At 40.8% G+C, this 22,161-nt stretch overlaps 1 protein-coding gene across 7 annotated transcripts; it reads left to right on the forward strand.

The window, feature by feature from the left end:
- The first annotated feature begins 1,298 nt into the window (after positions 1-1,298).
- exoc6 (exocyst complex component 6) lies at positions 1,299-20,786 on the forward strand. 7 transcript variants are annotated; one of them, XM_029134341.3, is made up of 25 exons: positions 1,299-1,505; positions 7,691-7,862; positions 8,679-8,726; positions 8,810-8,900; positions 9,238-9,283; positions 10,169-10,222; positions 10,375-10,525; positions 10,604-10,759; positions 10,924-10,992; positions 11,146-11,229; positions 11,451-11,497; positions 11,621-11,741; positions 12,811-12,882; positions 12,973-13,070; positions 13,216-13,321; positions 13,422-13,531; positions 13,619-13,730; positions 13,809-13,943; positions 14,169-14,348; positions 15,067-15,096; positions 16,884-17,025; positions 17,114-17,187; positions 18,888-19,000; positions 19,105-19,116; positions 19,285-20,786. In XM_029134341.3, exons 1-25 carry the CDS (start codon positions 1,324-1,326, stop codon positions 19,409-19,411), a joined length of 2,532 nt encoding a protein of 843 aa, XP_028990174.1. In that variant the 5' UTR covers positions 1,299-1,323; the 3' UTR covers positions 19,412-20,786. The 7 variants fall into 7 exon arrangements, with proteins under 7 accessions (XP_028990174.1, XP_028990176.1, XP_028990175.1 ...); XM_029134345.3 differs by lacking the exon at positions 1,299-1,505 and adding an exon at positions 1,868-2,025; XM_029134343.3 differs by lacking the exon at positions 15,067-15,096.
- Positions 20,787-22,161: the final 1,375 nt, after the last annotated feature.

The following is a 22,161-nucleotide window of genomic DNA, read 5'->3' on the forward strand; positions in this document are numbered from 1 at the left end:
CCTAACTCAGAATTACTTTCAGAAAATACCTTAACCTCTCTGTGGCACAGTTTACTTGGAGCCACACCTCTCAAGTTGCTCACTTACTGCAATAAGTTACTTATTACAGTATTAAAACCTGAGAAATTATAATACACGGTGGATTTGCTGCATTAGATTGAATTGGTGTGTCCAGGTTTAATAATGTGATGGTAAAGTCACTGAGTGCTCAGTTGCATTCAAATCATTCAACTTCCCTTGCAAATTAGGCATTTTTATCTAACTCACAGACATTTAATACATATCGTTTCAAGTGGTTATTCTTCTTTTATTATTTCACTCACTGATCAGAATTTACTGTCCGAGCAAATATATTCAAATCAAGTCTCACACAGTATTTTCAATTCAGACCATAGAAATTTATAGCAGTGCTTGCTTCTTAGTAGTTAACAAACTTTGTAATGCTCTAATTTTTCACTTCCAGTCCTTCTGATCTTATCAGAAGCAAAACCAAGATTCCTGTGTTTAATATAATGCTCAGACTATTTGCAGTTGTGCTGGAATTTAGCTAGATGGGATTTTTAACAGATCTACTTCTGTTATGGAAGGAGGTCGTTCATGTTTCATGTTCACACTGAAGGAAAACACTAAATAATTCCCCTTTATATCACTCTGTGAAACAAAACTGTCAGATAAACACAGCTTTAAGTCCAGTGTGGTTTTACTTTTCATCATTATTTTGCTTCTTGTCCTTGTGGCTGCTTGACACTGGAGACGGACGAGCAATGTCTGTCTGTCCTGCTGACAAAAGGTCACAAGGTCAAGGCCAAACCTGTCAGATCTGCCACCATCTACAAACTGACCCTGCAGGAGTGTAATCGGCCTCTTCTCACTCTGACATGGTACAAGTTGCATAATGCAGCTACTCTCTTCCTCTAAACACTGACTTCTTCAAAACAGCACCTTCTTTATTGCACACAGTATTAGGCTCAAACAGATACATTTTTATATAAGTTGTGTTTCCATGACATATATGAGTGCGGTGATGAATTGAAGTGTTAAACACCTCACACACAGCTTGGCCAAAGGTTATATAAATATTTCCTAAATTGCCGTAATTTTCTTTAAAACTTGGTTATAGGTTATAATCAGGTTTACAGCAGTTGACACTGACGTTAACACAGGGAGCAGCTGAAGTTAGAAGTGTTGATTTCAAAGTCCAGTAAATCACAAGGTCCCTTTTTCCTGTTGCACCCTCTTTTTGTGCTGACCGTAGCAGGTGCCCTGGAATTCACTGTGCAGACACACGCGCACAGATATTGTGCAGTCTTACTGTGCCCACGCATGCAGAGATCTACTCCTTATTCTTTGGATGTAAAGAGGGACATGGCTAATAACAGGGTGCACGCTTCGTTACCTGACCCTCCCAGTCAAAGTGAAGAGGAGAACCAAGAAGAGGAGAAAGCTTTCGGACGTATTTGTGCAGAGCTAGAGTCGGTGGACCTGCCCCTGGGAACCACCTTAAGGTACTTAGCCTTTTCTTGTATTAAGCAGGCAAATAAAATGCTAATCAATGTTGAAAAATGTTTATGCGCTATCAGATTTTCTATTCAGCTAAAAATACCAAATAGATGTATTTATGAAGTATAATATACTCTGTGTAGTGTTTAAAGGTCAAAACAGGAAATCTATCTATGCATTCTATTAGTATAAAATCTACAGTTTAATAATCTTCAACATCTGTGAACAACAGGCGTAGTTTTTCATGTTGGTAAAGGTCTGATGATGTGGCCAAATATACTGTAAGGGACAGGATGTGAGGAAACAAAGCCGCTGCCCGTGAACTCACCACGGCTATGGTGCGCCCCCTGCAGGCCGGACCCCGCATTGACCTGTCCTCCCGCTGTGGATGCAGTCGCAGCCATAGCATAGTACACACACAACAATCATGGCGGAGAATGGAACCCTGGAGTGCATAACGGAGCACGAGCGCATTTTACAGGAAATTGAGAGCACGGACACGGCGTGTGTCGGTCCCACTCTTCGGTAAGAGCGCGCGGTTTCTTAGCGAGCGCACGAAAGCCGCAGGGCGTCCGTGCGCGGTCGCACGCGCGACATTAACAGACCTTTTGTTCGCGAGCTACCTCGGCTAACTTAGCCACCGGCGAGCGGCTCTGTCCGGTAACGTAGGCTAGCGCTGGCTGGCGTCAGCCTAGCTGGCGTTCAAGCTAGCAGGCTAACCAGTGTTGGAGCCAGTGGAGTCCTTGCAGGCGCACGTTTGTGTGCCATTGACAGATTTTGCGTGTTGATGTGCAAATGGGGACCTGCCAAGAATGTAAACAGCATTTGTGGGTGTGGCTGTGGGACTTTACACCCCGATGTCAGGCACCTGACCGGGGCTAACGTTAAATGTCATCATCTGGGGGCAGTTCTTCGGCAGGGGTCGGATTTTAAGACTAGTGGTTTTCCGTTATTCAGTGATGTGCAAATAACGTCATGATAACGGTAATAACAAAGTGGGCGTTGAATTGCTTGGCTGCCCTGTGTTGTGTATGCTGGGGCAGGCAGCTAGTAAGCTAGCCACAATCAGTGACTTTGGGATGGACCATCAGTGTTCATGGTGTTCGCCTCCACCTTCATCCACCTTCCCTCCAGACACAGCTGTAGATCAGAGTGCACGCCCTGATGGTAACAGCTCAGCTCGCTCAGTCATTTATGAGGAACACAGATTGTTCAATAAAATGTCAGTGTTCTCCGGCTGTCATTATCATCTGCATTATGAACTTGCAACAGTAGCTAATTGGTTCATAATAGGAAATATGATACTTTTTTTGTGAACAGCTTCACTGATCGTCTTAATCCCTTCACATCTTTTATGTTTAATTAATTGTATTGTTATTGAGATGAGGACGATGGATGTACACATTGGTTTCAGCAGTAACACCACCTCTTCCTAATTTTTAATGTTTTAATTGTCATTTGTTCCTGTGTACTTTATTCCTACCTCATAGTGCTGACTGTGGACACCTCCTTTTGGTTGTGGACTAATACGCACGTCAATAAAAAGATGAAGTCATAGAGACGAGCTGAGTGCTGCGCTGCATATGTTGGATCATGTACGCACCAGCAGTGAGGTTTTCATGTAAACCTGTAAAAACGTGACAAAGCGACGAATAATTACAGCAGACGTCATCTTCAAAACATAAATACGTGAAAGGATTAGCTGCATGATCATACTCAAGGAAACCTTAGTTATAAACATAGTCGATGCCTCGCATTTGTACAGTGGCCTTAGACTGACTGATGTTTTACATATATCATAAAGAACCTTGTCGCTGTAAACTGGCTGCATTAACTTCCTGGTCTATCAGGAAGCAGGACAATGGTGACCTGTTTATCCCAGCAAGTACCTGCTTTTGTTTCTTAATAACAGTGAAAAAGGAAGCACAGACACTGTTAATTTCTGACCTGCCCGGAGCTGCTTGTGACCAGGTTGCATGTGCTCTGGTGTTCACTCTATGCGGTGCAGCTCAGGTCTAATAACATTAGTTCGTGCCTAATTTCCATTTTAAGGACTCGCTGTTCTTTGAATTGCCGTCCATCATGCTGCACTTTTGTGACTCCAGGAATGTCTGATTAACAGATGCCAATATTACTTTACGTTTATCATCTGGCAATTAAGTTAACTTGAGACTTATTCAAATTGTCTGAAAGCAACGATATCTTAATTTGTTTAACAAAATGCCTGCAACTGCTGGCCAGGTTGTAGCACCAGAACTGAGATCTAGTGGACAATGCTTGTGTTGTCTGTGTGAGTATGGTTTGAGCTAAGGGATTTAACATATGTACTAACATAAATGTACTTTATCAAGCACTTATGAGTGCATTAAAAACATTCTCATGGTTTTATGATCATAGTCTATGAATATAATTGACACTTAATATTGTGTCGATAATTATCTCAAACAGATTTGAAAGGTGACACTTAAAATGTCAGCTTCTGTGACTTTATTCAGGTGACGAACATGCTGCTTTACCAGTTCTGTCAATGTCAAACGTGGTTAATGTTTAGGCTCAACAAATCTTTTTTTTTCCTTCTAACTGTTGTTTGGGGTTGCAGTTAACACTGTGCCAATATGGGTGTAGAAGGTCGTTTTATCTCCGTATTAAAAACAGAAAACCGCCTGATACACACACAGCAAGACACAACATGGGTGTATTTTTTTTATTTATTCGATATTTATAAGTGACAAGATGATGTTTTGATCTTTCAATGTGCTTTAAACCTTCTGTTGTAAAGTACATTGAACTGACCTTTGTTGTTGTGTGAAATAAATGTAGAAACATTTTTTTCTAGACAAAACCAAACCAAGGCAAGCTTGTGCTTTAAAAAATATTTTTCTGATAAATATTATCTGCATATTCTAACAATAGTCTGATATCAGGGAGCTGAAATAAATAAGATAAATGAGGATAGATGGATTTCTCTAGCAGTGAATTAGTGGTAATAAGTGTATTGGTCTGTTTGTGTAATCATATTAGAGCATTTTGTTACATATCTTTTTTATTATTAATATTTATTTGAGTGGTAAAATTCCACATTCCTGTTGCAGATTAGTTTGTTTGGGGTTGTTTGTCTTTAATTTTATTCTTTTTAACCCATCCATTTCATTCAAATAGGTTAATATTTTTATTACAGTTTAGATTTTTCTAATGTGTCTAACTGGCTTTGTTAAGATACTTTTTTTTCTTTTTTTTTATGTATTCTGCTTTTTAACAACTGATATTTTGTAAAAAGGGAAAATGTTCCCTTAGTGGTTCCTCAATTAATGGAATGGAAAACTTTAATTTTGGGGGTTTTATGAACACACAACTGGTTTACACACACATATGGGAGAGAGACAAGGCAAAATGTGATGATTGATGATGGTGATGATTTTTAATGAATTTCTGTGTGAGTAACCGTGAATGTAAATAAGTTACATGGAAAGTCCTTTGGGCACCTTTTGCTTAGAATTTAATGATTGACATCTTGGGCAGTCAAATAAGGAAGTAAATGTTGCCAAAGATAAGGAGTTTGGCAGAAATCCTTGTGTTTGGATCAGGCCTGATAGTTTTTTCCTATTGTCTAGTCACTGGATTACCATATATCCTCCAAACCCTTTTGTCAATAATGAGGTAATGCAAGCATGGGAGCGGGCTGAAGTTCAATTATGAATGCTAGATTAATATTTTGGTTTAATAAAGCTATTAAAAACAGCTTAAATGCATACATATAAATTCATACACCAGCATCGCTAAACTGTCTGTGTAGTTTATCGGCCCTTGTGTGCAGTTTTGAAATTTGTTTAGGCTGTTATCTGTAGTATCTTCAAATATCTGCATGGACGACATTCTACACCACAGTGTTTTTCTGTTACTGATATTTTTTCCAAAGAATTTTAAACTGGATTCAAGCGAGAGACGTTAGAAGCACCTGTGACCGCAGACCTATCACATCTTAACGGTAGTTAACACGTGGGTAAAATTTTCCTATTAACAGTTTGACAGTTTATTAAGGCTTTGGGCGTGATGTGAAGCAATCAGGGTCATCCTTCGTTTAACTGGAGGTGGAATTGGACCGTCTTTTTCAAAATTCAAATTTCTATATTTTAAAACATCTACAAATCAATGCAGTGGTGCTCTCGTGTGGACAAAATGTGTACTTTAAATGTTTGCCATTGGCCTGCGACATTTCTGTACTGCAGTAGGTCATTTTACCCAGCAAGTGAATAGGTGATACACGATGCAGGAGAGAATGGACAAGAGCCTGAACAACAAAAGCCAGAATTTGCCCATCAGAGCCAGTCACTTAGACTTTTTCAAGTGGACATTGTAGTCATATCTGATTTTATGCATTTACATTTTCCAGCCTTGCAATGTTTGAATAAACCGTCTCCAGTCTTTCTATTTTCTAATCGTTATATCACAGACAGGACACACAGACCCAAACGAATATTCAAATCAAATAATTCCTGAATTATTTCAACAGAAGTTAGTGGCACTATCAGCAATGTCTGTTGTTTTATGGCCTGTACAGCCTCAACAAGCTTCCACCTGTCTGTCCCAACAAAAACAACTGGGATTATTTGGCAGAACATTGTGGTTATGTGTGTTAGGAGTGTTTAGGCTTTTATCTCCAGTATCCTCTAGTATCGTGATGCATGAAATCCTACACCTGACTGCTCTTTGTTTTGCAGCAGACTTAAAACTGGATATAAGGATTCAAAGCCTTAGAACCGCTTACCCACTTTCTGCATGCTGGAACCTATGCCAGCTGTCAATCAGACGAGAGGCGGGGTCATGCCCTGGAAAGGTTGCCCGTCCAACACAGGGCCATGCATGGAGACAGACAGACCAATCTCTCACAATTGGACCTACAGGCAATTTAGAATGTCCAGTCAAACTAGCTGCATGTCTCTGGACTGTGGATGAGGAGACGCATCATGAGACTCATGAGAACTCCACACAGTCACGGGCAACGATCAAACTGATTAGATGTCAGTTTTGTAATTATAGTTTTTGGTGTTAATGCTTTCTCAATGCTGAAGGGCTTTTTGTTGCAACACAGTGAGTGAGCCCTGTGCCAAGAGTGTTTTTTAAGGGCGTTACTTTTCTATTTTGTCATAAACTAGAATAGAGGTCACCTGGATAACAGTACAGAAGGCAAGCGTTAGAGGATAATAAACTCATGACCTCCTAACTGCTTTTCCTCTTAGGACATGCCGTACAACAACATAAATTGTCTCAAGTGTCTTAAGTGACTATTTCAGCATTTCCCCAAACACAGGTTGTGGCTGATGTTTAGTTATTGCTGTACTTTCCACACATACATTTGACATACACCTGCATGTGTCCCAATTTCCTGTAAATTACTGATACATTGAAACAGAGATGTTTTTCTTTTGTATGTCTAGTGTTGATCTTCTGCGTAAAAGTAAAAACTGCCATTGAAATTTATTTAGCTTAGTGGGAAAAATAATATTTTTTTCAAATCTCCTCCTTCCCAGCATTTTGGGCATTATTACTGTAATGGGCGTAACTGAGTACTGTAGATAGAAAGATATTGGGAAACTCCTAGGGCAATAAAATAAAAGAGACTCAGAATCAGATATCTAACTAGCTAAACTACCTTGCATGTCTGGTCCATACAAAATGCCAGGATTATGTTATTTTGTTGGAGGAACAGAATTACTTAACCAAACCTCTGTCCATTAATGAACATCAGGGGTTTAACAATTTAGTGAAGCATTTCAGTGAAGTGTCACTAGGTGGAGGTCTTTCTCCAGGTGAAACAGACTGGAATGGGCTCATAAGTCAGTTTGGGGATCTTGGGGACACAGCAAAGAAGTGTTGTTATTTTTATATCCTGTCAAGCTTTATGAACTGTTTTGTCAGCATTTGTACCTACAATTTTTTTAACTGTTGAATCCACTGTTACCGCTCATCACATACTGTACACAAACACCACATGTATCATCACTTATTGTGCATGCGAAAAATAATGAAGTGGAATATTTAACCTTATAACCTTAGGAGCAGTTATTATTTTATTATTAACACCTAGTGGGGGTTTAATTTAGGTATGTGTTTTTCGAGGGAGAATTTAAAATAGAACCAAAGGGTGATTTGCAACATTCCATTTCTTGTCCTGACCTTGTTTGTCTTTCAGGTCCATTTATGATGACCAACCCAATGCCCACAAGCGTTTCATGGAAAAGCTGGATGCCCGGATAAGGAATCATGATCGTGAGATCGAGAAGATGTGCAATTTCCACCACCAAGGCTTTGTGGATGCCATCACAGAGCTCCTGAAAGTCCGAGCTGATGCAGAGAAACTGATGGTGAGCATGTGATACTGTCAACACGACTACAGGCCACAGATTGTCTCATAAGTTATTGAGACATTGCAATTTTTATGCCACTTTTGCTGCTCTGTGTGTTGGGAAACACACTGCAGGAAAACACATTACTTGCTAAGGTACTTGCTTGGCAAGTTGCTTAGATTAGTCTTAGATTTTGAGTCATAATTCTTTTCTAGAAGCTCTGAAAAGAGTACTCTGTCTTTAGTTTAAAGCTTCGCTTTTAAAAGAACAGTCATTAAACCTGAGTGGTCAGTTGGGTCGTGGCTCTCAACCGTGTGACAGGAGCAAAGAGTTCAAAAATCTCCATCCGCAATCAAGAAGTTTGTCACTGAATCTGTGAGAAAGAGCCTATCACAAGCCATTAAACCACATGAAAGGCCTAGTGCACCAGCGACGGGTTCAGGTCTTCGCTGCCTAGTTGATCTGAATTTGCCTGCCTTTGTCCTTGCCCCCTCATGGACGATGAGCTGATTACAAGGCTGCACAGCTGCTGTGAGCCAGGGAGAAAGGGAAAAGAGAGGGCATGGAAAGGGGAGCAGACAGAAAAGGTGGACAAATAAGTGACATCATGTGTGGCTGAAATGGTGCATTCTAACAACTGTACGTCAGCTGAGCATATACAAGAAATACAAGGACTCGATGAAAGAAAGTCAAGGAGTAAAGTCAAATTAGTGTCTGTCACAGCAAGACATTTGTAATTTGGTGATAGGAAAATGTCACACGTGTTTAACTTCTGAATAAAGCAAACAATAGTAAAGAATTTAAGCTGACTAATGTCTGTGTTTGTCTTCAAAGGGTCAGGTCACAGACACTAATCGCAGGCTACAAGATGCTGGGAGGGAGGTAAGTGCACGTCTGTCCAGGAGGTGACACTTACATGCTGCTTAAACACAAAGTGACCTGCCGCTGTGGGTTCCTCCCCTCAGGTGACCACTCAGACAGAAGAGGTGATTCGCTGTCGGATCCAGCAGAGGAACATGACCACCACAGTAGAGAAGCTCCAGCTCTGCATACCAGGTGCCGGCCTGCTTTTGTGTTTGTGTTACGGTCACGTGTATCTATTGTTAGTATCTGTGTTACCGTAGTTTTACATATGTTTGTGAAAACCTCTTGGTTTTCATATTAAATTGGGCATGTTAACTTAGTAGTTAACATGTAGTCTCCTGCCTAATAATGCAAGTAGAGCCACCTGTGTTTGACCGAACATCAGAATGTTAATAATATTAGTATCATAAAATTCTGTCTGTATTAATCATAAAGTTAGGATATTGAGATTCAAAGCTAAGCTGAAAAGTTTAAGTGTAAATTACCTGATTCACACTACTAACATCTACTGATCATTTTGTCTTTGCAGTGCTAGAAATGTACAGTAAACTGAAGGAGCAACTGGAATCTAAAAGGTATTCGTGTCATTCCTCACTCATATATTCATAGTACTATTCTAATTCACATTCTGGTCCACTGCCAACATTAAAACCACCACTTGGTGTCAGCGTTGCGAGTGATCGTTTAGGACTGTAACAGTTTAGGAAATTTGCCACCCTCAACAAAATGACTGAAAAAACTCTTTAAATCCGTTATTAGTGATGTTCTCAATTTAAATCCAAATTAAACTAAAAAAAGCTAAACTACCACTAGCCACAAAACAGGCTGGTCATTAACTCTTTCACGTTGACTCAAACTTCATTTTCACTCAATAAAATTAAGGTTTGTTTGTATTAAGAGAGGAGAAGAGTGCACCAGGCAAATAATGGCCCTTTCTGGTTCATTGCTGTGCACTAAAGGAAGAGGCCATTCACTGGCAGAACAATTGACCCTCAGTGTGCCCTCGTTCACAACAAGCCCCCACACTGCAGAGCTGTCACAGCCCATGGCCAGTCCAAGGCAATTAGACCGTTCTGTCCACCTTGTGGGACGTGTGCGTGTGGCATGTACTCTGGCCACTAATGACATGGTCGTTGCACTGAGCACCATGGAAGACGTTTGCATTGTGCTAATGAACAGTATTTTCTGTTCATGTGTGTCCTGATGCCCAGGTAATGCCCAGTTCAGTGTTTAGCTCCGTTGTCAGTCGGGTGATCTCTGACAACACATTTTACATTCATTGTCCAACCAATTAGATCCTTCACTGCCTGTCTATCAGTCTAATGATTGAGCTCAGCCCACTGACCCAAGATTGAACCCTTGCCTTGTGTGCATAATATCACATTGGCACTGACGGTAAAATAACACACTGCACTGCATTTAGTGTATGAGCCTTATTAATTTAAGCTTTGTCTCTGCAGATATTATGCTGCGCTGAAAACCATGGAGCAGCTGGAGAAGGTCTATATTCCCAGGTAGGACCTGCTCAAGACAGATTTTATACAATCTTTAGTTTTAGTCTGATGTCCAACCTAATAACTTGTTTCTTTATAAAGGATGTTTCATTATTAAGGAATGATGCCATTGTCCACTTTTAAATGACTATTTTCTCCTGTGTCTCCTGTAGGGTCAGTCAGTACAGGTTTTGCCAGATCATGGCCGAAAATCTACCTAGACTGAGAGAAGAGATCAAGGAGATCTCCATGTCAGACCTCAAAGACTTTTTGGAGAGCATCAGAAAACACTCCGACAAGGTTGGAGAGACTGCCATGAGACAGGTATGACTGAATAGAATATTTTTTCAGCTTTAATGGAAAGGCTGAAGCTCATCCATGATGATATTGGTGTCTCTCCAGGCACAGCAGCACAGGACCTTTCACAGTGCTGTCGCTAAGCAAGCCAGTATGGGACACTACACAAAGCCTGTGTATTCCCTCAATGGACGAACACACACTCACAATGGCTTGATGATGGACGATGACATGGGGGAGGAGGAGGAAGCCGATGAAGAGGTGATGAAACATACTTAAGTAACTGTAATAAACATTTTCCAAACTTTGTGTGCATCCTTGTGTGCTAATCTATATTTAGGCCTTTGTTATGTGGCGCCTGCTCAATGTAATGTTATTGATTCATGTATGAGGCCTGTATTGATGCTCTCTTGTGTGTTTTCCAGATTCTAACCGCTCATGATCTGGTGGACTTCTCACCTGTCTACAGATGTTTACACATTTACACTGTTTTGGTATGTGCCACACCTCTGACTTATACATAACCAGGTTACAGTTGGCTTTTTCAAATAAGCTTTTTTAAAAATGCCTTTAAAAAAGGACATTGGACAAGTCACTGTTCTTCAACGGCAGCAATCTGTACCTTTTGCGTTTCTTTGTTGTTACAGGGTGATCGTGAAACATTTGAGAACTACTACAGGAAACAAAGGAAAAAACAGGCCAGGCTAGTACTGCAGCCACAGGCTAACATGGTGAGCAAAGATGTGCCGTTTATGTGGATAATGCAGCTTTAAGCTGGTGATGGAGACAAAATGACAAAAGCAAACATGGTAACTTTGATGTGATCTTTTAGAATTTAGAAACAATTGAGAGCAGTTGTGAAGTGTTGCTGTGGTTCAGATAAAAATTGAATCAGAAAAGACAACTGTTGCCTATAAATTAACATTGTGTTAACATGTGTTTGTGTGTTCAGCATGAAACGGTGGAAGGATACAGGAGATACTTCAATCAGATTGTAGGGTAAGAAATTCTTTCCATTTTCACAGATGTTTACCTTTCCCGTTTCATTCTCTGTCCCATTGGTTTCAGTGCTGACATGCTATAAATACAAGAGTTAAGGTTTGTGTGTGTTGGCATCATCAGGTTCTTCGTTGTAGAGGACCACATCCTTCATGCCACGAGGGGGCTGGTGACCAGAGCTTTCACTGACGAACTGTGGAACATGGCCCTTTCCAAGATCATCGCCGTGCTCCGGACGCATTCCGTAGGCCCTGCGCTCAAACATTTGCATGGACACATGCACACACACACACACACACATGCACACAGCCAGCAGGGTGTTGCCTGTGAATAAGAAGGAGACTGACCGGGAGTTAATAGAGTTAACAGAGCCTGCTGTGGATCTATTTATCCTTTATTCACTAGCTCATACACACACAACACTGCGGAGGTCAGTGCACCCACAAACACACTAATGATGTCACTCTAAAGAGAAGAGGTCAAAACACACATACGCATGCATCCAAAGAGGAGGCCATTTGGGCCTTAATGAGAGACAGATTGCAACAATAACAGCAGATTAAGAAGGCATATTCCTGACCACTGGGCTCCAGTCAGTTGTAAATGACCCAGAGGATTATGCTAACAGGTCAGAGAATGGGCCACTCAGCGTGGGGTGAAAGGAGAGAATAGGGCCCTGCCCCCTCCCTAAGCTGTAGCCCCTGTTCTGAGCCAGGATGCAGGCAGCTTTACTCTGCTGCAGAATTACTATGCATAGAATTAACCATGAGCTAATAAAGGAAACATTGGTCAGTTTCTAAATCCACTTTCTCATTTACTACTTAAAAAGTTTGGTTTTGTGTAACACTATTGTGTGTTAGTCATGGTTCCTATATGATGCTGTTGATTAAACAGGCAGGCAGCTACTGCTTTATGCCCAGCCACACTTTTACTTAGTTGATTTACACCAGCTCGTGTCTGCCAGGATCTTTGTGTCGGCGTTAAGGACTCAACTGTGCCGCATTCAGTGTCATAAATCAATCTCTACACCGAAAACCCGGAGGGACTTTGTCGCTGTTGACTGACCTTTGCCGAAGACCCTCCCTCCTTACGTAGGACACCAACATTTCTTTTCAAGCACTTCATGTGCTGTTGTTAGCAGACATTTATTGGACCCTAAGCTTCCCTAGACATTACACAAAGGAGCCCATGTGCCAGTTCAGTTAATGTAGAGAGAGTTCCCAGATGTTTTCGTTAAACTGGTGCTGCATTGATGTGCTGTATAATGTGGCTGGCTTGTGTTTATACTCTTATGTTGGTCCTTTTTTCTACAGTCCTACTGCAATGATCCAGACCTGGTGCTGGAGCTGAAGAATCTCATAGTCATCTTCGCTGACACACTACAAGTGGGTCCTGAACAAAACTTTGTTGATCTCTGAGATTTGTATGTAACAGGTTGCATTTATGATTTGGTGTGTTTGTGTGTCTGTGTGCAGGATTATGGTTTCCTGGTAAATCGACTGTTCGACCTGCTTTTTGAGGTCAGAGACCAGTACAATGAAACCCTATTGAAGAAGTGGGCTCTGGTGTTCAGGTGGGTTTTGCTGAGATCATTTGACATTATTTCTCTTGTATTGTTTTAGAGTTATAGGCTCTCTGGATGATCTGATTAGATCAGCTGTCTATGAAAGCTTGTCACTATGATGCACATTAGCATGAACCTGTGTTGGTTCCCACAGGGAGATCTTTGAGTTGGATAATTACAGTCCCATCCCAGTAGAGACGGAGGAAGAGTATAAAGTGGTAGTCAGCCGCTTTCCTTTTCATGATGCTGAAGTAGAAAAGGTAAAAAGTTAAACAAACACAAACTCAAAAACTAGTTGTAATGAGTTTTTTTGTTTGTTTCAGTCATTAAGCCTTTTTCTTTGTAATTTTTTATGAGCAGCAGGACTTCCCTAAGAAGCTGCCGATGTCCCAGTCTGTCCCTCAGATCTACACACAGGTCAAAGAATTCATTTATGCCAGCCTCAAGTTTTCAGAGTCACTACACCGCAGGTATGTGCAGTTTCAATATGTTGAGATCCACACCACACCCTAGCACTCCTTGAGCCTTTTAAGCAGAAAGTCTTTTTTTATATACAGTTCAACAGAGATTGATGATATGTTGCGAAAATCAACGAACCTCCTTCTTACAAGAACACTCAGCGGCTGCTTGCAAAACCTCATCAAGAAACCCCACATTGGTCTGACTGAGGTAGGGACGCCACCCCTGCACCCACGTACATACAGAGATTAAGTCATTGGGTTTGAAACTAAAACCTTCTCTCTGTAGCTGGTGCAAATCATCATTAACACGACCCACCTCGAGCAGGCCTGCAGGTATCTGGAGGAATTCATAACAAACATCACTAACGTCTCCCCTGAAACAGTGCACACCACCAGACTCTATGGCTTATCCACATTCAAGGTAATGCAGGAATGTACATACCTCCATCTTTGTTTTTATTTTTCTGGTGTAAACTAAAGACATCATATTTCCAGGGAGTTGAGTTAATTGGTGCCGCGAATTGGGATGATGCAACACTAATGTATTTCTTCTGAAGCACCTGCTGAATGCTACATACAAAAGATCTTGTGAAATAGATTACAAAAGTACATTGATGTCTTTAGACTAATAAAAGCTTTTTTCCAGGATGCTCGACATGCTGCAGAAGGAGAGATTTATACCAAACTCAATCAGAAGATTGATGAGTTTATCCAACTGGCAGACTATGAATGGGGCATGGCTGAGTCTGAGGGTCGGGCCTCTGGGTACCTCATGGACCTGATCAACTTCCTGCGTTCTACTTTCCAGGTCTTCACACACCTCCCGGTGAGTCTTGTCTCTGTATGTTAACCTCAGCCCTCTCTGGAAACTGTGCTTTGTTGTCTTTCAGGTTTTTACATTCACCTAAAATAAAATGTTTTTGTGGCCGTGTTGATTTTCTGTTGAATATAGGGATGTGATATTTCCATAGTTTCCATATTTTTCTTTTATATCCCAAGCTGTTTTGTGCCATTTTGCTGTGTTCATCCCATTCCTGTTAAAATGTGTGAACAATCTCCCACTAAATTTGAGTACTTGATTTGGGTTTTTGATGCTTCTTAGGTTAGTGATCTTTGCATAAAGGCTCATAGGCTGCATTTGCATACATGACATTATCCCCAACTGAGCTAGTCATATTCAGCGATTTAGAAGTGTGAAGTATCTAAGAGGTTAATTTGGTGCAGATACGCAACTGCCTGTTCAGTTCCATTATCAGTTGTGCTTTTGCCTGTTCTCCTATCCAACGTCTCTTATGACTTGAATGACGTCTTGCTTTTTTGTTATTTTGGTCTCTCCACCCACAACATCTGTCACAAACAACACTGTAACATGTTTCCTTTGCTCCTTAATTCCTTAATTACTTTGGTTTGTCGAGCATGCAAGATATCGCTAGTTGAATTTTCCTCCTCCTGTCCATTTATTGTTGCCACATTTCTTTTCCTGTCCTTTCCCTCTTTCCCTCCCCCTCTTCCATTTTTGGTTGGTTTGGGGTGTCTCTGCTCAGAATAACAACAATGACCATGCGTCGATGTCGGTGAGTATTCTTGCCTGGCTGTTACTACACTGTGCTGCCATTCTGCCGGCAGATGGTTGATGAAAAGCATGCCTATGTTTGACTGTGGACATTTGAGGACAATGTAAGTCTGACTATATCTAAACCAAGAAGCGTCGCACAAGTACAGCAGTAATTGTGGAATTAATTTATTCTTTTGTTTCTTCTGCTTGTTTCACTATTTGGCTTTTTATTTTTTGCTATACAAATGGTGTAAGAAAAGAAGTACCTACAATACAAAAGCACAAGGGTTCTAATTACAACAATGGGTGAAAGTGGTCTGGGTACAATAAACATTTTACAGTGTTCTTCACACTTTCCACACAAGGAAATGATTCCCCTTCAGTTGTCTTTCATGTGTATTTGATAGTTTGATAGAGTGCCTTTTATCTGCTTAATTGGTCTTGAAGTAACGAGAGAATGTACCCGAACCTGGTTGGTTAACGTCTCATCAGGTAATTGACCAGATATACTAAGCCCTTCATAAAGAAGGTCTTTCTTTGTTGGTAATGGTCAGGAAGAGTAGCAGCTGTCATTGAGTCAGAAAAGTTGTGGAAGTTTTCTTGTATATTTTATACTATTAGTTTGAGAAGTGTTCTGCATTCATGAAATTCGTTTTTTTAAAGAAAAAAGCCTGCACACAGCTGCTCAATGCATGAAGTCTCTACTGCATGTTGGGATGTCTGTGTCATGAGAAGAATTTCAAAGTATTTCATTCAATTATATAACATTGAAAATATTGAAGGTTATGTCATTAAAAAAAGGAGAAAGCATCAATCTGTTGGAATTAATCTGTCAAAATTTAATTCAGTGCATTCTATTACTTAAAATTTAATATTTTCACAAAGTTATTTTGTTCAGATTCATATAAATGAATGAAATACCACAGAGGGATTTCTGTGACACCCGTGGTCCTCCGTAGTGGCTCTGAGCTCATTTACACCTGTGGAAGTTTATTATTATTATTATCAGTATGTAAAATTATTGAGTTTGAGTTTCAGAGTGAGTCTGTCAGTAAAGTTGTTGTTTTTAGGCGTACTCCAGATGAGAATGGATACAGGTGTTTTAATATGTTTGAAGAGGCACTTTGAGAAAATCTGTTTGTTGGGGCAGGTAAAGGATAAAGGCATAGTTCCAGATGGTGACTGGCTGCTTGTCTGTGTTACGTGCTACAGAAAATCGCCTTTACCTTTAGTTTAGGTCGCTCCGTTATTTTTGCACCTGTAGATCTCAGTCAACTTAACGTAGAATAGATGGTAGCTGATACACGGCTGTTTGTCTGTGTGACTGAAAAATGATAACGAGATTATGACCAGATGCAACACTGTATTACGTCTAGTGCTACGTGTAGAGTATATATTCACTCATAAACAGGTGGTGACTAAATTCCACTATTTTTCACTCTGTGTAACTGTGGTTTGCAGCTGTTTATACTGTATGTGGTTCTGTTTATTCAGAGTGTAATAGATGTTTTTTGTTTTTTCTTCTTTATCTTCCATATCTATTTTTTATTCTTGTATCTTTTGCTCACAAACCCTCCTTCTGCTCCTTCACCATTTAACTTTGACTCTTTTTGCTAATTGTATCCCACGATCTGTCTTACACCTCTTTACTTCCACCTTTTTCCTTCTCCTGCTCCCGTCCTTTTTGTGCTTTTATTAAAATCCCACCTTCCAATGAGCTCACCCCTCCTCTCCTTTCTAAACCTTTCCACACCTTTCCTTTTTTCCGCTTCCCCACGCCTGCGTCCACCTTTTTTCTACCTGCAGGGTAAAGTGGCCCAGACAGCGTGTATGTCAGCCTGTAAACATCTGTCCACATCACTGATGCAGATGCTGCTGGACACGGACCTCAAACAAATCAGCATGGGGGCCATTCAGCAATTCAACTTGGATGTCATTCAGTGTGAATGTGAGCATAAAGCAAGATCATTTAGTCTTCTATGTGTTTTGTTTTTAATAGATGCTTAAAACATGTCTATCCCCTTGTTTCTTCTCAGTATTTGCCAGCTCAGAGCCGGTACCTGGTTTCCAAGGAGACACACTCCAGTTAGCATTTATTGACCTACGACAGGTAACCTCTGTCCCTGACATGTAAAGGAGACAGCTAAACTTGCCATTTATTGCACTTTACCTCATGGTAAATTATCAGGTCAAAAATACATCTTGCATTTTGGCACGACATCCATCCATGTTGCCATTTTTAGCCTTTTCAACTTTCCCCTGCCCTGTAGTTCACCTGCTCAAAGATATTTGTCCCCCCTTCAACCACTACACGAGCACATGGACAGCTATAGACCCACCTGCCTTACTTTTATTTTAAAGCAGCCGTGGTATGTAAAGTGTTGCTGGGTCTCATTAACTTATGTCTGCGTTGACCTGTTAATCCGAGCCTGAGGTGCAGGCTTGGCTCTGTACCCAGTCCAGGTCACAGCTTCACATCATCTGTTAATCATGAATCAGGTGGTTAAAATTAAAATGCTGTTTATGAGTATTTAACAAAGTACATGGAAAGACCAAATAATTTTTATCAGGTAAATTAATATTACTTAAAAGAATCTTAAATCAAACAAACAAGAATCAACGTCAGTGTGTAAACACTGCAAAAACAGTTAAAATTCCCAGAAGACATACAGAGGACATGACCCCAATGTTTTCAGTGGTAGCTCTGTTTTGAGTAGAGCTTAGTTTCCTCAGATGCAGCTCATTAGACAAGTATCTGTATTCCCTTTTATACAGCCTGCCCGGGTGACATGTTAATCCTAGCCTTAGGTAAATGGGTTGGGAGGCATCCATGGGCTGAGGTTACCCAGAGGTCATCTTTTTACTTTCCCTCTACCCTGTGTCTATTGAATATATACCTGCTTTTTAGATATTTTTAGCTATTTAGACTGAGGAAAAAAAAGGTTTAAGGATTTGTATTTAACCATGTTGTGTTAATGCACTGATATTTGTTGGTTAATTTTAAATCCTAAGTTAACTTGAGCCCAGCAGAGAGGGATTTCTAGAGTTTCCGAGAGCCGCCCTGACTTATTGTTTCTGTGTAAAGGTGAAACCAGGGAGTTTCACAATAAACCATTAATGTCACAGGGTAGATGATTTATGGGACACTGTCCTTTTGGGGAAAATACACACACCTTTCTACTCTGTACTCAAACATATCAGATATAATTACTGTGTCACACAGTATGGACCTCCCCAGACCATCACCAGTCCACCACCAATGCTCACGCTCACCAATGTTACAGGCAGCATAATGTTCTCATTGGCCTCTCCACACCCTTTCACGGCGGCCGCATGTGCTCGGGGTAAACTAATTAGCTCAACTGTCGAGTTGTGTGAGTGTCAGACATGACAGCCTCTACGTCCCTGCTCGTGGCACACCATTTAGCTCCAGGTGAGAATAATGGCATTGTTTCTAAGGCTCTCTGTGTGTCGGAGCTGAATAATGCTATTATCACTAAGCTGTTCTTTCACTCTTCTTTCAACGTGAGCCAAACACCCAGCTGTTTCACCCTATGACATTAGCATACACTCTGTGTGTATGTGTGTTTGTTGGTGGGTGGATGGGTGGAGTGGGGGGGGGGCATCTCCATCAGGTTAGCCGGGGGTCATGACAGGGTCATTGTAAATGTTGCCCTTCACACTAAACAGTGATCATGTAGCAGCCCCCCTGCACTTCCCCCACAGCCGTAGACTTACAATTAACCAATATGTAAATATTAAATTCACGTTCAATTCAATTGTATGTCTGTATTTCTCTGTGTTGCATAGCTGCTGGACCTGTTCATGGTGTGGGACTGGTCAACCTATTTAGCAGATTACGGGCAGCCAACGTCCAAATACCTGCGAGTAAATCCAGCCACTGCGCTGGCTCTACTGGAGAAGTGAGTGGTTATAACAGAATACCAGCCTGTGTTTTAACCTACTGGAGCCTGTCCTAAATCTGCTCTCTGCTATTTTCCTGCTGCTGCTAACTGTTGCTGCTCAGAGTCTACCGAGGGTAGGTGAAGCATCCTCACTGCTTATTGTCGGTCTTCTACATGAGTACTTACTGGTTGAATTGTGCACGCTTTCTCTCAGCTTGGTCTGATGCATCACTCCATTATCATTCTGGTGCGATGTGGTTAATACACCAGCTCCATCTTACAGTCACTTCTGTTCTTTGCAGGATGAAAGACACCAGTAAGAAGAACAACATCTTTTCTCAGTTTAGGAAGAACGACAGAGACAAACAGAAGCTGATAGAGACTGTGGTGAGACAGCTGCGGAGTCTGGTCAACGGCATGTCCTCCTAAACAGCCACATACCCACTGTAGTGTACAGAGAGATATATGTGAATGCAGCATGTTTTTTACACATGGAATGAAGGGGAAAACACACCATGACAGTGATACACAGACACACAAAGGGACATCTAACATACACACAACTTAGAGGCACAGTGACAAAGTTAGACACAGGGACCTAACTTTGTGCAAGTACTCATTATGCCTGACATATTACTTTATGTAAATAACAAACACGGAATTTACAGGACTCTTTGTAAAATGTAAATTATTTTAATGGCTATGATAAGACAAACTATGTTTTTACGTGTGTTAAGAGTGCAGTGAGATCGCTGCACAGGTACTGGGACAGTGAGGTCAGAGGTCAACGCTTACGCATGATGAAACTAAGCTCTTCTGCCCCAAAAGGAATGAAGTCAGGACCTAAAAGCCTCGAGACAGGTTGAATATTAGCAAGCAAAGCAGAATGTTAAAACAGTGACAGCAGGAGTCCAGATGTGGATATCGTGTTTCACCCTCCATTACAGTTTCTCTGTCCCAACAGGTAACTCAGTTCTTAGGTTAAGGTGTTGGCTTAAAATTTAAGGTCTAAATGAGGCCTCACATTGAATCATATGTATCATTCAGGCCAAAAATAAACAGTGATATAGAAATATAAATAGTTGGACTACACAGATGTGCCCAGATGGGATCAGATGAAAGACTTTTACCATTATTATGTCCTTTTCTTCCTGCACACTAGTTCATGCAGACAGTCCTTCCTCTAAATTTTCCTTTTGGTCCTCAGGGTGACGAAGCTTTAGTTTCCTACAGCCCTCACAACCGTCACAAAGCACAGCAATAATGAATTGGTTCCTCTACAGCTTCCTTGACAGGTGCTGTCCTAAAACCTGCTCCTGTTGAAAACGTTCAACAAGCATTTTTGCACTGAAACTGATTAAAGTTGGTTCCTCTTAGATTAATTTTTGCCTTTTTAATAGTTGCTTGTATATGCCACTGTACATATTGCATATTTTGTAAAGAAGATATTCCAGCAGTTTGTCTGCTTTAAACCCAACTGGAGGTTCACACTGTGATATGCGCCTCCGTTAACAACTAAATATTTAATTAGTACCATTTTGAATTTGTTACTTAGTGAACAAAGTTCAGTACAGTGTGATGAGCTCAGTGACTTATGTTGGTACCTTCTCTCCACTCATGTTATGTTGCTTAACATGAACCATTCACATACCTGCCTACAAGAGAAGTGGAGAGAGGGTATGAATTGTTATCCAAAGGAATCCTTTCTTTGTCCTCTGTAAGACACCCGACCTGAAATGTTGGTTTCCTATATTTGTTGTTTTTATTTTGTGTGCTATAATATAATAAAAAAACTTTATTCAGATTCTGCATCTCTTCTCATTCCTCTTTAAAAATTTTGGTTTTGTTCATCAAAACTTCAGCTGGGTTTACATTTCCAAGTCATAACCCCTCCCAACCACCTCTCTGGAAACGCAGGGAGGACACGGCCCCCCCTGGAGTCCCTTCAGGACTGTTGTGTGGTCCAGGAACCGGCAGCGCCCAGGATTTGATCATGAGGTCTGCACACCTTGCGACTTACGCTCATCGTCTTACCCAGTACACCACTGAGGAACCCTTCACACCTGGAGCAACGTTCAGCGCGCTTTTAAAGCTACACTTTGAGAGCGGCACCTAAAAATTGCTTGAATTATACTAGACTTGAACACACAACCTCAGATTCCCACAGCAGCCTTTTTACTCCCTGAGCCACTGCTCAGTTTAGGTTTAATATGTTTGAGGTTTAGTGTTTGATGGACAACAAGGCATTAAGGGTATGTAATGGTACTCAGGACTGGAACCCACAACCTGACATCAAGGCAGAAGTCTTTTAATCTTTGGTCTATTGCTCTATTCTCATGTAAAGTGTTTGAGGTTGTATTTACAGTTTGCATGACAACGAGACCTTAAAAAATACAGCACTATTACAGGATTTGAACCATCAACCCAACCTAGCAGAGAAGTAGCCTCTTACCCCTGTGAGCCACCAGTCTGGTTGGGCTTAACTGTTCGAGGTTTTATTTACAATTTGTAAGACAACAAGGCCTTAAAACATCTAATATATCCAGGACTTGAACCATCAACCTTTCCATTTCCAGCACAGCCACTCTACTCTGTGTTCGCTAGTTACGTGTTTGAGGGCCTCTCAACTCTCTGAGCCACTACACTACTCATTTCTGGGCTCAAGACTTGAACCAACAACCTCTGGTCCTAACTGCAGCTACTTAAGGTTCTTATCCACTGCTCTGGATAGTGCATGAACTGTTAGAGGTTGTATTTAGAGTTTTCTTGACAACTAGGATTGAGTTAGTCTCAGTTTAAAGTTGTTTCTCAATCAAAACTCCAACTGTTTCTTTCGACTGCCTTTTAAGATTAAATATGTTCTTGTACAGAAAACACAGACAAAACACAGTGACAGTGTTGAACTTCCATTACATGGTGTGTCCTCAGCATTTATTTATTTCAGATAAATAAGTATAGTTATGCTACTGAATGTGAATGTGTATGTGCTGGAGTTCCAGAGAAGCTTTGACAATCAGGAAGTGGGAGACATAAACCTAATTTATATGTAAAACCTGGAGTGTACAAAGAGTAAATGTTGCTCCTTCCTTTTCCAGCCAATGATATTTTAAGAAGAACTGCAAATATAGTTAAACTTTGCAGCTCACACTCAACTATTGCATCAGGTAAACACACATTTG

The sequence above is a fragment of the Betta splendens genome, chromosome 19, assembly GCF_900634795.4.
Source record: "Betta splendens chromosome 19, fBetSpl5.4, whole genome shotgun sequence".
NCBI lineage: Eukaryota > Metazoa > Chordata > Actinopteri > Anabantiformes > Osphronemidae > Betta > Betta splendens.